The sequence below is a fragment of the Mytilus californianus genome, unplaced genomic scaffold (genome assembly GCF_021869535.1).
Source record: "Mytilus californianus isolate M0D057914Y unplaced genomic scaffold, xbMytCali1.0.p SCAF_11, whole genome shotgun sequence".
In the NCBI taxonomy this organism is placed as follows: Eukaryota; Metazoa; Mollusca; class Bivalvia; order Mytilida; family Mytilidae; genus Mytilus; species Mytilus californianus.
Genome location: NW_026262593.1, coordinates 4,339,251 through 4,354,666, shown reverse-complemented (window position 1 = coordinate 4,354,666; position 15,416 = coordinate 4,339,251). Strand labels below are relative to the sequence as shown.

Below are 15,416 nucleotides of genomic sequence, written 5' to 3'. Positions count from 1 at the left end.
TGACAAACAGAAACTTCATATCATAAGGCATCTACATGTATATACAAAGTATGAAGCATCAAGGTCTTCTACCTACTGAAATATTAAGCTTCTAAGAAGTTTGTCACCACTGCCGCTGCTGCCAGATCACTATCCCTATGTCGAGCTTTCTGCGACAGAAGTCGCAAGCTCAACAAAAACTAAGGAATTTTTTCCTAAACAGGAAGTTGATGAGCTTCTAATGGGAAAATATATCAAATAGTTTTTAAGGGAAAACACAATAGAAATTTCATGTGATTGACAAAGAGAGGGAGGAATAGACGTGAATAAAACAGTAAAATCACCATCCTGAGGAGCAGTGGTATCAATGTGCATAGAATTAAAAAAATATTTCTATATTTATTTGATCATATGCTAGGAATTGTAAACATATTTCCATATGGCCTTTTTATATTGAAGATTTTTATAATAGAAAAGTGACAATTTTCACAAATGATTTGCTTTCTTTATACCACAAAACAAATCTTATTTGAGTCTTGCTAATATATCCAAACCTACTGACCAGTGCTTACTTTTATACATGCTGGTGGGTTTGTTGCCCATGTGCTGGAAAACAGGACACTGGTAATCACTGCTTACTTTCAAATGATGATGAGTGATAAATAGTTCTTACCTTCACATGCTGGTGCAGGTGCTGGCCATGTACCACCAAGCATAAATCAATTCAGAAATACATATACACCTTTAACACAATCATTCCATACAAATAATATAGATGATTTATTGCTTATAGTATAAAAGAAACAGACCAAACCATGGAAATTCTATATTGACCAATGAACCATGAAAATGAAGGTCAAGGTCAGATGAACCCTGCCAGACATACATGTACACCTTAAAATCATTCCATGCATCAATTAAAGAACCTTAGTGAGCGCGCTCACATACCCCACGTCCCCACATTGTCATTGGAGAAATAAAATAAGTGTAAGAAAAAAAAATTGTATGAGAAAAAAAAATTGAATCATAATTTCCTGTCAATATGCACATCTACATAGTATGTCCTTATTATCTACAAAGTTTCATGAAATAATGTTGTGTGGTTTCAGAGGAGTTGCTATGCCAAACTGTTGTAGAAGTACATTGAACCAAATAAGTTCAAAGGGGCGTAACTCCTAGAAAAAAAATTGAATCATAATTTCCTGTCGATATGCACATCTACATAGTATGTCCTTATCATCTACAAAGTTTCATGAAATTCTGTTGTGTGGTTTCAGAGGAGTTGCGATGACAAACTGTTGCAGTAGTACATTGAAGCAATAAGTTCAAAGGGGCGTAACTCCTAGAAAAAAAATTGAACCGTAATTTCCTGTCGATATGCACATCTACATAGTATGTCCTTATTATCTAAAAAGGTTTCATGAAATTCTGTTGTGTGGTATCAGAGGAGTTGCGATGACAAACCGTTGCAGTAGTACATTGAAGCAAATAAGTTCAAAGGGACGTAACTCCTAGAAAAAAAATTGAACCGTAATTTCCTGTCGATATGCACATCTACATAGTATGTCCTTATTATCTAAAAAGGTTTCCTGAAATTCTGTTGTGTGGTATCAGAGGAGTTGCGATGACAAACTGTTGCAGTAGTACATTGAAGCAAATAAGTTCAAAGGGGCGTAACTCCTAGAAAAAAAATTGAACCGTAATTTCCTGTCGATATGCACATCTACATAGTATGTCCTTATTATCTAAAAAGGTTTCATGAAATTCTGTTGTGTGGTATCAGAAGAGTTGCGATGACAAACTGTTGCAGTAGTACATTGAAGCAAATAAGTTCAAAGGGGCGTAACTCCTAGAAAAAAAATTGAACCATAATTTCCTGTCGATATGCACATCTACATAGTATGTCCTTATTATCTAAAAAGGTTTCGTGAAATTCTGTTGTGTGGTTTGAGAGGAGTTGCGATGACAAGAAACAGGACTGACGGACTGACAGACGGACAGACGGACAGACGGACGGACGGGTCAAAAACATTATACCCTCCGCAACTCCTTGCGTGGGGTATAAATATAGTTGACTTTCTTTCTGATAGTATCTAAGAAACAAAGACAACCAGGAAAACTAAACATTGACCAATGAACAATAAAAATGAGGTGAAGATCAGATGATACCTGCCAGACAGACATATACACCATAAAATCATTCCATACACCAAATATAGTTGACCTATTGCTTAAAGTTAAATGAAAACAGACCAAAACACAAAAACTTAACATTGAGCAATGAACCATGAAAATGAGGTCATGGTCAAATAAAACTTGCCAGACTGACATGTACATCGTAAAATATTTCCATACACCAAATATAGTTGACCTATTGCATTCAGTATTAGAAAAACAGACTATAGCACAAAAAACTTAACATTGAGCAATGAACCTTAAAAATAAAGTCAAGGTCAAATAAACTTGCCGGACTGACATGTGCATCGTAAAATATTTCCATACACCAAATAAAGTTCACCTAGTGCAGACAGTATTAGAAAAACAGACCAAAACACAAAAATTTAACTTTGACCACTGAACCATGAAAATAAGGTCAAGGTCAGATGACACCTGCAAGTTGGACATGTACACCTTACAATCATTTCTTAAACCAAATATAGTAAACCTATTGGTTATAGTATCTTATATATACACTTGACCACGAAAACTTAACCTTCTTCAATGATCCATGAAATGAGGTCGAGGTGAAGTGAAAACTGTCTGACAGACATGAGAACCTTGCGAGGTATGCACATACCAAATGATGTTATCCTATAGCTCTTTATAACAGAGAAATTGACATTACAAAAAATCTTAACTTTTTTTTCAAGTAGTCACTGAACCATGAAAATGAGGTCAAGGACAATGGACATATGACAAACAGAAACTTCATATCATAAGGCATCTACATGTATATACAAAGTATGAAGCATCAAGGTCTTCTACCTACTGAAATATTAAGCTTCTAAGAAGTTTGTCACCACTGCCGCTGCTGCCAGATCACTATCCCTATGTCGAGCTTTCTGCGACAGAAGTCGCAAGCTCAACAAAAACTAAGGAATTTTTTCCTAAACAGGAAGTTGATGAGCTTCTAATGGGAAAATATATCAAATAGTTTTTAAGGGAAAACACAATAGAAATTTCATGTGATTGACAAAGAGAGGGAGGAATAGACGTGAATAAAACAGTAAAATCACCATCCTGAGGAGCAGTGGTATCAATGTGCATAGAATTAAAAAAATATTTCTATATTTATTTGATCATATGCTAGGAATTGTAAACATATTTCCATATGGCCTTTTTATATTGAAGATTTTTATAATAGAAAAGTGACAATTTTCACAAATGATTTGCTTTCTTTATACCACAAAACAAATCTTATTTGAGTCTTGCTAATATATCCAAACCTACTGACCAGTGCTTACTTTTATACATGCTGGTGGGTTTGTTGCCCATGTGCTGGAAAACAGGACACTGGTAATCACTGCTTACTTTCAAATGATGATGAGTGATAAATAGTTCTTACCTTCACATGCTGGTGCAGGTGCTGGCCATGTACCACCAAGCTGACATATTCTGGTTCCCAAATCTCCAGCTGGTAACTGGTAACCAAATTCACATGTGTATGTCACTTCTGTACTTGGCACAACATCAGTATTAGTTGATGTAATTGTATATTGGTTTAATCCAGGAGCAGCACATTTTATAACTAAAAACAAAGAAATTGTGCCACATTTTTATTATTTAGTTATTTAGATATCAATTATTTTATCAACTTTGTATGATTCATTAAGAGTCTATCACACTCTTTAAATGCAAAAACATTTAAATTGTTATCTGTCAGCCACTGCTCAATTATGATATCTCCTACACTAAGTATTCCATTAACAGGAAGTTGATGGGCAAATGATTTTAAAAAGGTACATCATGGTATAGCTTGCTTACAGCAATATTAATACCAATTTTCAAGGTGATATGATATGTTGTTCTCTAAACAAGAGTGCACACGCTGATATGTCTCACCTGCTTTACTGATCATTGATTTTATGTTGATAGTCCTAAATATAAAGCTTTACAACAAGTAGCAAATAAACTTAACATGATCCAAGAAAATGAGGCCAAGGTCAGATAAACCAAACAGGAAATACATGTACACCTTACAATCATTCTATACACAAAATATAGTTGATTTATTGCTTATAGTTTCTAAAAAAACAAACTTAACCATGAAAATTCAACATTGACCAATGAACCATGAAAACGAGATCAAGGTCAGATGAACCATGCCAGACAGACATGTACACCTTACAATCAATCTATGCATTAAATATAGTTGTGCTATTGTTTATAGTATCTAAGAAACAAACTTCACCATGAAAGTTCAAAACTGACCAATGATCCATGAAAATGAGTTCAAGGTCAGATGACACCTGCCAGTTGGACATGTACACCTTACAATCCTTCCATACACCAAATATAGTTGACCTATTGCTTGTAGTTTAAGAAAAACACACCAAAACACAAAAACTTAACACTGAGCAATGAACTGTGAAAATGAGGTCAAGGTCAGATGACACCTGCAAGTTGGACATGTTCACCTTACAATCACTTCTTAAACCAAATATAGTAAATCTATTGGTTATAGTATCTTATATATGGACTTGACCACTAAAATTTAACCTTCTTCACTGATCCATGAAAAGAGGTCGAGGTCAAGTGAAAACTGTCTGACAGACATGAGAACCTTGCGAGGTATGCACATACCAAATGATGTTATCCTATAGCTCTTTATAACAGAGAAATTGACATTACAAAAAATCTTAACTTTTTTTTCAAGTAGTCACTGAACCATGAAAATGAGGTCAAGGACAATGGACATATGACAAACAGAAACTTCATATCATAAGGCATCTACATGTATATACAAAGTATGAAGCATCAAGGTCTTCTACCTACTGAAATATTAAGCTTCTAAGAAGTTTGTCACCACTGCCGCTGCTGACAGATCACTATCCCTATGTCGAGCTTTCTGCGACTTGCTCAACAAAAACTAAGGAATTTTTTCCTAAACAGGAAGTTGATGAGCTTCTAATGGGAAAATATATCAAATAGTTTTTAAGGGAAAATACAATAGAAATTTCATGTGATTGACAAAGAGAGGGAGGAATAGACGTGAATAAAACAGTAAAATCACCATCCTGAGGAGCAGTGGTATCAATGTGCATAGAATTAAAAAAATATTTCTATATTTATTTCATCATATGCTAGGAATTATAAACATATTTCCATATGGCCTTTTTATATTGAAGATTTTTATAATAGAAAAGTGACAATTTTCACAAATGATTTGCTTTCTTTATACCACAAAACAAATCTTATTTGAGTCTTGCTAATATATCCAAACCTACTGACCAGTGCTTACTTTTATATATGCTGGTGGGTTTGTTGCCCATGTGCTGGAACACAGAACACTGGTAATCACTGCTTACTTTCAAATGATGATGAGTGATAAATAGTTCTTACCTTCACATGCTGGTGCAGGTGCTGGCCATGTACCACCAAGCTGACATATTCTGGTTCCCAAATCTCCAGCTGGTAACTGGTAACCAAATTCACATGTGTATGTCACTTCTGTACTTGGCACAACATCAGTATTAGTTGATGTAATTGTATATTGGTTTAATCCAGGAGCAGCACATTTTATAACTAAAAACAAAGAAATTGTGCCACATTTTTATTATTTAGTTATTTAGATATCAATTATTTTATCAACTTTGTATGATTCATTACGAGTCTATCACACTCTTTAAATGCAAAAACACTTAAATTGTTATCTGTCAGCCACTGCTCAATTATGATATCTCCTACACTAAGTATTCCATTAACAGGAAGTTGATGGGCAAATGATTTTAAAAAGGTACATCATGGTATAGCTTGCTTACAGCAATATTAATACCAATTTTCAAGGTGATATGATATGTTGTTCTCTAAACAAGAGTGCACACGCTGATATGTCTCACCTGCTTTACTGATCATATATTTTATGTTGATAGTCCTAAATATAAAGCTTTACTACAAGTATCACATAAACTTAACATGATCCAAGAAAATGAGGCCAAGGTCAGATAAACCAAACAGGAAATACATGTACACCTTACAATCCTTCTATACACAAAATATAGTTGATTTATTGCTTATAGTTTCTAAAAAAACAAACTTAACCAAGAAAATTCAACATTGACCATTGAACCATTAAAACGAGATCAAGGTCAGATGAACCATGCCAGACAGACATGTACACCTTACAATCAATCTATGCATTAAATATAGTTGAGCTATTGTTTATAGTATCTTAGAAACAAACTTCACCATGAAAGTTTAAAACTGACCAATGAACCATGAAAATGAGTTCAAGGTCAGATGACACCTGCCAGTTGGACATGTACACCTTACAATCCTTCCATACACCAAATATAGTTGACTTATTGCTTGTAGTTTAAGAAAAACACACCAAAACACAAAAACTTAACACTGAGCAATGAACTGTGAAAATGAGGTCAAGGTCAAATAAAACCTGCCAGACTGACATGTACATTGTAAAATATTTCCATACACCAAATATAGTTGACCTATTGCTTATAGTATCTGATATATGGACTAGACCAAGAAAACTTAACCTTCTTCACTGATCCATGAAATGAGGTCGAGGTCAGATGAAAACTGTCTGACAGCCATGAGGACCTTGCAAGGTACGCACATACTAAATATAGTTATCCTATTACTCATAATAAGAGAGAAATTAACATTACAAAAAATCTTAACCTTTTTTTCAAGTAGTCAGTGAACCATGAAAATGAGGTCAAGGACAATGGACATATGACAGACGGAAACTTCGTAACAAATTGGCATCTTTATACAAAGTATGAAGCATCCAGGTCTTCCACCTTCTAAAATATTAAGCTTTTAAGTAGTTAGTTAGTGCCGCAGCCAGATCACTATCCCTATGTCGAGCTTTCTGCAACAGAAGATGCAGGTGCGACGAAAAATATAACAAAAATTTCATATATGAGCATTATATGTTTTAGATAACTGAGGTTTTCAAACGGTTTTGTACGTCCATTTGAAGCCAGATACTAAATTTCAGAAAGCTCTGATTCTTGGTTTTCAAGGTAAATACAATAGAAATTTCATGCATCGGAAAAGAGAGGGAGGAAAAGACATGACTTAATTGATAAACCCCCTATCTGCAGGAGTAGTGGTATCAATGTGCATTACATTAAAAAAATATTTCAATATTTATTTGATCCTATGCTAGGAATTAACAAGACATATTTCAATATGGCCGTTTCACACTTTAACAATTATTTTTTTATTTTAAGATTTTTTTAATAGAAAACTGACAATTTTCCAAATTGATTTCCTTCCCTTATACCACAAAACAAATCTGTTTTGAAATTTGCTAATACATCCAACCCTGCTGACCAGTGCTTAATTTAACATGCTGGTGGGTTTGTTAAACATGTGCTGGAACACAGAACACTGGTAACCACTGCTTACCTTCAAATGATGATGAATAGTAAATAGTTCTTACCTTCACATGCTGGTGCAGGTGCTGGCCATGTACCACCAAGCTGACATGTTCTGGTTCCCAAATCTCCAGCTGGTAACTGGTAACCAAATTCACATGTGTACGTCACTTCTGTACTTGGCACAACATCAGTATTAGTTGATGTAATTGTATATTGGTTTAATCTAGGAGCTGTACACTTTGTAACTAAAAGACAAAGAAGTTATTCAACAATGTATCTCATTAGCTCACCTGACCTAAAGGTCAAGTGAGCTTTTCTCATCATTTGGCGTACGTTGTCTGTTCACTTTTTACATTTTGAACTTCTTTTAGAGAACCACTGAATGGAATGAACCCAAACATTGCATAAATATTCCCTATGAGGTGCTGACCAAGTGTTGTTACTTTGTACCTGATCCATCATCCAAGATGGCCGCCAGTAGGGGACTTTGTTTAACATTGGAACCTATGGACAATACATACAAATGTTTTTTTCTAGAGAACCACTGAATAGAATGAAACCAAACATGGCATGAATGTTCCTAATGATTTGCTGACTAAGTGTTGTTACTTTGTAGCTGAACCATTATCCAAGATGGCCACCAGTAGGGGACTTAGTTAAACATAAGACCCTATGGGAAATACATATAAATGCTTCTTCTAGAGAAGCACTGAATAGAATGAAACCAAACATGGCATAAATGTTCCTTATGAGGTGCTGATGAAGTGCTGCTTCTTTGTTGCCAATTTCTGTTCAAGATGGCCACCAGGAGGACCTTAGTTTAACATAGACCACTATGGGGAAATATTTAACCAATGTCTTCTTCTAAAGAACCTTTGAATGGATTGAAACCAAACATGGTATTAATGTTCCTTATGAGGTGCTTACCTGGTACTTACCAAGATTGTAACTTTGTTACTGATTTGTCGTTCAAGATGGCCACCAACGGGAGACCTAGTTATAGGAATTGCATAAAAATGTTTTCTTACATGAACCAATGAATGGAATGAAATCAAATATGGCATGAATGTTCCTTATGAAGTGGGAACCAATTAGTGTTGTTACTTTACTGACGATTTGTTATCCTAGAGCAAAATTGTCAATTGACATCTTGTTAGAGTTGTTGTCCTTAAAAAGTCATTTTCTACAATTTCAATGAATTTATTGGTAATATCTGTAAACTTTACAAAAGTCGTCTGCTTTTGATTAAATTACATCGCCAATATTAAACCAAATTTGGCCTCAATCATTATTTGGGTATCTGTTATGATTTTAATCTATTTTTACATGATTTCCAAAACCAAAGTAGAATCAGGTGAGCGACACAGGCTCTTGAGAGCCTCTAGTTTTTATTAACTGTTATATCACTTTGATAATCAACATAAAATGATGTATTTTACGTCTGCTACGTACACTCCTTAAAGGCAAAAACACGTGTTTTGTTAACTGTCAGCTACTGCTCACTTATGATATCACATAATTAATTGTTCAATAGAAAGATGAGTCAAGGATGTTAAATTGCATCACACTTTTAGCATGCTCTAATGAAGGTTTTTATTTACTAATTTCAGGATGCTCCATGTAAGAATATAATTTTTTTTTATGGTAAAAAGCAATGAATGTGCAATTAAATGCAGCACACAGTAAAGAATGTCTAGATCAAGCCTTATAACAAATTTTTAAAAGTTTTATTTGAAGTTCTCAATAAAAATACAACATTTTAGTATATTTTGATAAGTGGAAAATTTCCTGACTATGAAAATAAATATGAAGTATTTTTACAACTGAAAAAGCTCTGTATTTTCAAAGTATCAAACCTTTGTGAGGTTTTAATGAGATGATTTTAAGAAAATTTGAAAAGGATCCAACATATACTGAAGTTGCTAACTTGGCACAATAAAGTGATGATGGGCAGATGGACTGACCTATCTAAAACCTGTAGACCAGATATGAAGTCATTCTGTTCATTGGTGCTCGAGCAAATGTTATAAAAATATTTGTTGAACAAACAAGTTGATTGCCATATAGCCCTTCTCCGTAAGTTAGGGTACAATATAAAATTGTTCAGGGGCTGAGTAATATGTGAGGAGGAACTGACAGATGAACAGTGAGTTTGAGTGCAATATAAAACTCTTACTGTGGATTCATTATTATTCGTTGGATACCAATTTTCGTTTATTTCGTGGTTACAGGTGAACCACAAATTTAAAGGTTCAACGAAATACAAATTTTCTATAGGCTTGTATGAAGACGTAGGTTAAACCACGAAATCAAATATCCACGAAAATACCAACTTTCCTCAATCCACGAAAATTGGTACCCATGAAAATTAATGAATACACAGTATTTCTACTACTTACTTGAACATGTTGGTACAATTCCTCGCCAGGACGGTCCCACTTCACAAGTTAACACAGAATCACCACTTGTATGGGCATAACCAAAGTCACATGTATATGTTACAGTCTGACCAACAGCTAATCCAGAGACACTTTTAATGGTATGCAAGACACTTTCTGGTGTTGAACATGGTATTTCTAAAATACAAAATAATTGTACTTTAATGAAATATGGTGAAACCCAGGCATACTTGTACAACTGTAAACTTCACATACCTGATTCACATTTTTCCTTCCTGGCTAGGTATCCTGCCATACATGTACAACTGTAAGTTTCACATACCTGATTCATAATTTGTTCCTTGGTACCCAGGCATATATGTACAACTATAAGCATTCACATACCTGATTCACAATTTGTTCCTTGGTACCCTTGCATACATGTACAACTGTAATTTTCACATACTAGATTCACCTTTCCTTCCTAGGTATCCTTGTATACATGTTTAACTTTAAACAATCACATACCTGATTCAAGATTCGTTCCTTGGTATCCTAGCATATGCTTCACATACCTGATTAACAATTTGATCCATTAGACCCAGGCATATATGTACAACTGTAAGCATTCACATAACAGATTCACAATTTGTTTGTTGGTACCCTGGCATACATGTATAACTTTGAACTTTCACATACCTGATTCACAATTTGTTCCTTGGTACCCAGGCATACATGTACAACTTTAAACATTCACATACCTTATTCACATTTTGTTCCTTGGTACCCGTGCATAAATGTTCAACTTTAAACATTCACATACCTGATTCACATTTTGTTCCTTGGTACCCATGCATAAATGTACAACTTTAAACATTCACATACCTGCTCACATTTTGTTCCTTGGTACCCATGCATAAATGTACAACTTTAAACATGCACATACCTGATTCACATTTTGTTCCTTGGTACCCATGCATAAATGTACAACTTTAAACATGCACATACCTGATTCACAATTTGTTTTTTGGTACCCCGCCATACATGTACAAATGTTAGCTTCACATACCTGATTCACAATTTGTTCCTTGGTACCCAGGCATACATGTACAACTGTAAGCATTCACTTCATTATGACATGTAGCTCCGTGTTTACATGGATTAGCCAGGCATTCGTTGATATCTGAAAGTTTATGACATTAGATATATGAACCATCTTTAACACAAGTATTACAAGAAAGATTTAATTGAACAAAGAAACACATATATTATTTTTATCTTTTAATAGCCGTTAATAAAAATTAAATACATGGTTTATAAGTTTCCTTTGAAAGACTTTAAACATTGGACTAGACTTTTTTCACAATTTTTGGGGGATGAAAAGGGGGTGAATATCATACATTAATATGTACTATACATGGTCAAATAGGGTAAGTATTCAAAATAATACATACAATATACTATTTATTGCCAAATAAGTTCTCAGCATTATAAAATGTAGATTCATTTTGTATTCCTAAAAGTAATATCTAAAAAAGATAGTGGATTATATAATAAAAGATATCTTACTAAACAGGATAGTCAAATTAAAATTCTTCTAATTCATCAAAATAATTCAATGAATCTTTTCAACTTTTCATGAATTTGTACTCTTTGTTTCTGGTAGTAAGACCTGTCACAACCAGGCTGGGGAACTGGGTAGGCAAATATTCACATTAAATCTGTGCCGATACAGTGTGTTAAATGTCCTTCTTAACATCATTACCAAATGTGGTGCTCCTATTATAGGAGGAAGATACAAAGGAATGCATGTCCAGGTGTCAACCAGGCTTCAACAAGGCGGAAACCAAGCCTAACTGAGGCGGAAACCAGGAATAAAATTAGGCGTAATATTTAAATGAGTACGCCTGGTTGACAGAAAATCAGGCGTAATATGCAAATGAGTACGCCTGGTCAATAAATAAACCAGGCGTAATGTCCTCACATAATACTACACTTAATTTAAATCAGTGTGTTACCCTAGCTGACTACTTTGTGTATTTGATACAACCTTGTACTGTTGCTTTAAGTTCTCACTGTTTGACATAATCTTTGGTACATAATGTATATGTTATGAAAAAATTAGGCACTTCTATCGAGTATTAATATTAACCATTGAAGAAGCTATATAAATAAATACATGTTAGACAGACACTGGCACAAATAAGTTTAAGTTTAAATAAGAATTATGACAATTAGTTTTTCTTGAAATAAAACTAGCATTTTGACTAAGTTGTTTTGAAAATTAATGTCATTTAAACTAAAAAAATCAATGATAATACTGTAATTTAACTTGTGATGAGGGTTTCCAGAATTTGAAATTGATGGTAAAAAATAAAAAATTAATAACTTAGTTACTCACATAATTATAATTTACCATGGCCTTGTATACTACTTTCCTTTCATTTCACAATTTTCACTCATCAATTTGATTCCATAATTACAATTTCAAGTTCTTTCAAAAAGCACAAAAAAAGTTAATTTCCCCTGAATATATGAAGCTGCCATATGTCCAACTTGCATTGCTAATACCAGAGAGCCAAATTTTGAAAAAATTTCCCATGATCCTTTAAACATAGCATTATGGGTATTATGATTTACGCCCTTCCAACAGTTTTACGCCCGTAGGAAAATTTACCCCTGGCTTATTTCAATTTACGCCAGGTTTACCACTTTTTTCTAGGCCTGTATATACTACAACTTTACGTTTCCTGCTCCATTACGCCTGGATCTGGACATGTTACTACCACTTACGCCTGGTTTATGCCAGATTTCCAGGCGTAATACGCCTTATAATTTCGTACGGATACATTCTAGTCTCATAAATCTGATAACATCATATGAAATTTTGAGGTCAAAGGACAATGTAAAACTGTTAAGAATATGTTTTGACAGGATCATACCATTAAAACACTTAACTTCTCTATATAGTTACCTTTACAAGCAGGTGGGTTGGCAGACATTGTTCCACCTTTCTGACATGTTCTGGTTCCTGAATCCCCATCAGGCAACTGGTAACCAGGTTTACATACAAACGAGACTTCAGTTGTTGGTACAATAGTTTCAGTTACTGATGGTATAGTAAACTCATTGTATCCAGAAACTGTACATTCAATAACTGTAATAAAAATGCAGGTTGTAGATAACATTCATATAAAAATTTAATGCTTACATGAATAAACAATCTAAAAGAAATTATTTCTTTTCTCATCTAATTATTCATAGCTTAAGATGCACAAATTTATCAACACATGTTTTCAAGAAAAAGCTCATATGAGGAGGAAGATAATATGTGTACAATTAAGGGAGGGGAAGCTCCTTCTTAAATCGACTTGTTTTCAATGAAACTTACATGTACTTTAAATAGTCTAAATAAATGAAATAAGCTGGCCTAGATGGAAAATTGAACTTTGTTAAACATGCCCTGTAACAATCTGGTTGCTGTGGGCTTGTGGGATACCTCTTATTTGGACCCTTAAAATTCAAGAGGTTTCAATTTGCCTTTTAATTCTATTGTATTGTTATTTCTCTACAACACTGCATAATGATAAAGAGTGATGAATAATATGTGTCAAACACTTCAACATGTGTAAATTTCTTTAAACATATTTTGATGTAATAATGTGTATTGTCATGTTGTCTACATAGACAAATCCAAGTGTAATATTAATTGCCACATTGCGTTATGTATAATTTCCTGTATGAATGATATACAATTTGACATTGGACATTGTGTTATTTTCTACTGACATTGAGCTATATGTTATTCATGATAAAAATCTAAAGTCTTCCAAAAGCACAAATCAATTGGGATCTGAAGAAATTTTTTGTTTAGCACCTACTCCAATGAAAGTAAGGTCCTGAAACTTGAAACATGTCTGTTAAATATTCTTACTTTTACATGAGGGCATTGTTCCATCCCAATGAGGTCCAAGTTCACAGGTCAACACTGAATCTCCAGTAGTGAGCGCATAACCAAATTCACATTCATATTTGACAGTCTGACCAACAGCTAATCCAGCAACGGTCTTAGTGGCATGTAAGACATCTCCAGGAGATGAACATGGAACCTCTAAAACAATGGAGGAAAAGCATCAGATGCAACTGGGAAACAAGTTTGGATTTCTTTTAAACTGTTTTTAAAATTTTAGCAATACGCTGCTTGATCATTTTCACTTTCAATAATATGTTCAATAAAGAATTTACTGGTCAAAGTGTGACCAAATGATATGTTCAATAAAGAATTTACTGGTCAAAGTTTGACCAAATAATATGTTCAATAAAGAATTTACTGGTCAAAGTGTGACCAAATGATATGTTCAATAAAGAATTTACTGGTCAAAGTGTGACCACATAATATGTTCAATAAAGAATTTACTGGTCAAAGTGTGACCAAATAATATGTTCAATAAAGAATTTACTGGTCAAAGTGTGACCAAATATTTTCATTATGAATATTACTCATTAGACAGGACAAACACTTTACCATTTTGACATGATTTTGCATACTGACAATTATGGCATCAAAATAACTGCCTCATATGCATCAATAAAAGAGCATGCATAGCTTGTCTCCGCTTTAGGACAAGCTCTTCAGTTTTGACAATATAGCACTCCAACCATTGTTCTCAGTTTTTCCTCTTCTGAGTAAAAAATAAGTATACATGACATTTGCTTTAATTCATATGGCATGTTTCTACATAATATAAAATATGAGATGTGGAACTATTGCCAATGAGACAACTATCCACCAGAGTTCAAATAACATGGATAGGTCACAATTCATGCTGATAATCCCTACATTTATGTTCAAATAGAACAAAAAAAGTAGGGTTTATCAGCGGGAGACCCCATGCCACATTCATTGGTACAATCCTAATAGTACTACAAGTATGACCTATTCAGCTACTGTGCTAATAATAATCTCCTTGTGTGGATAAAGATAGGTACGCTTGACTAACAACTACCTACTCTCACATTTATCTCAAGAATCTGGGTCTGTCACATTGCACTCATCACTTACAATGTTCACAGTTGGTTCCCTCATATGGACCAGGACAGGTACATGTGTAGCTAATCCCCATTACTTACTATTTTCACAGTTGGTTCCCTCATATGGACCAGGACAGGTACATGTGTAGCTAATCCCCATTACTTACTATTTTCACAGTTGGTTCCATATCCATCATATGGACCAAGACAGGTACATGTGTAGCTAACCCCAATTACTTACTATTTTCACAGTTGGTTCCCTCATATGGACCAGGACAGGTACATGTGTAGCTGGCTTCACCATCATGACATGTTCCTCCATTCTGACAGGGACTAGATGTACAATCATTGTATTCTGCAGATAAAGACAAATAAATGATATACAACTATATTGTTAATTAAAGGAATAAAATCATTCTGATTAGGAAATTTGAGTTTCTCAATGTTTTTGGCCATTTTA

At 34.1% G+C, this 15,416-nt stretch overlaps 1 protein-coding gene across 1 annotated transcript in view; it reads right to left on the bottom strand.

The window, feature by feature from the left end:
- Nucleotides 1–15,416, bottom strand: part of LOC127720755 (sushi, von Willebrand factor type A, EGF and pentraxin domain-containing protein 1-like) — an 86,411-nt gene that overhangs the window by 68,744 nt on the left and 2,251 nt on the right. The window contains exons 4-11 of the mRNA XM_052227509.1: nucleotides 15,198–15,311; nucleotides 13,860–14,036; nucleotides 12,900–13,082; nucleotides 10,995–11,108; nucleotides 9,947–10,123; nucleotides 7,610–7,792; nucleotides 5,542–5,724; nucleotides 3,545–3,727 (exon numbers count right to left, since the gene is read on the bottom strand). Of these exons, the coding sequence (XP_052083469.1) occupies nucleotides 3,545–3,727; nucleotides 5,542–5,724; nucleotides 7,610–7,792; nucleotides 9,947–10,123; nucleotides 10,995–11,108; nucleotides 12,900–13,082; nucleotides 13,860–14,036; nucleotides 15,198–15,311 (1,314 nt within the window). The remainder of the gene's footprint in view (nucleotides 1–3,544; nucleotides 3,728–5,541; nucleotides 5,725–7,609; nucleotides 7,793–9,946; nucleotides 10,124–10,994; nucleotides 11,109–12,899; nucleotides 13,083–13,859; nucleotides 14,037–15,197; nucleotides 15,312–15,416) is intronic.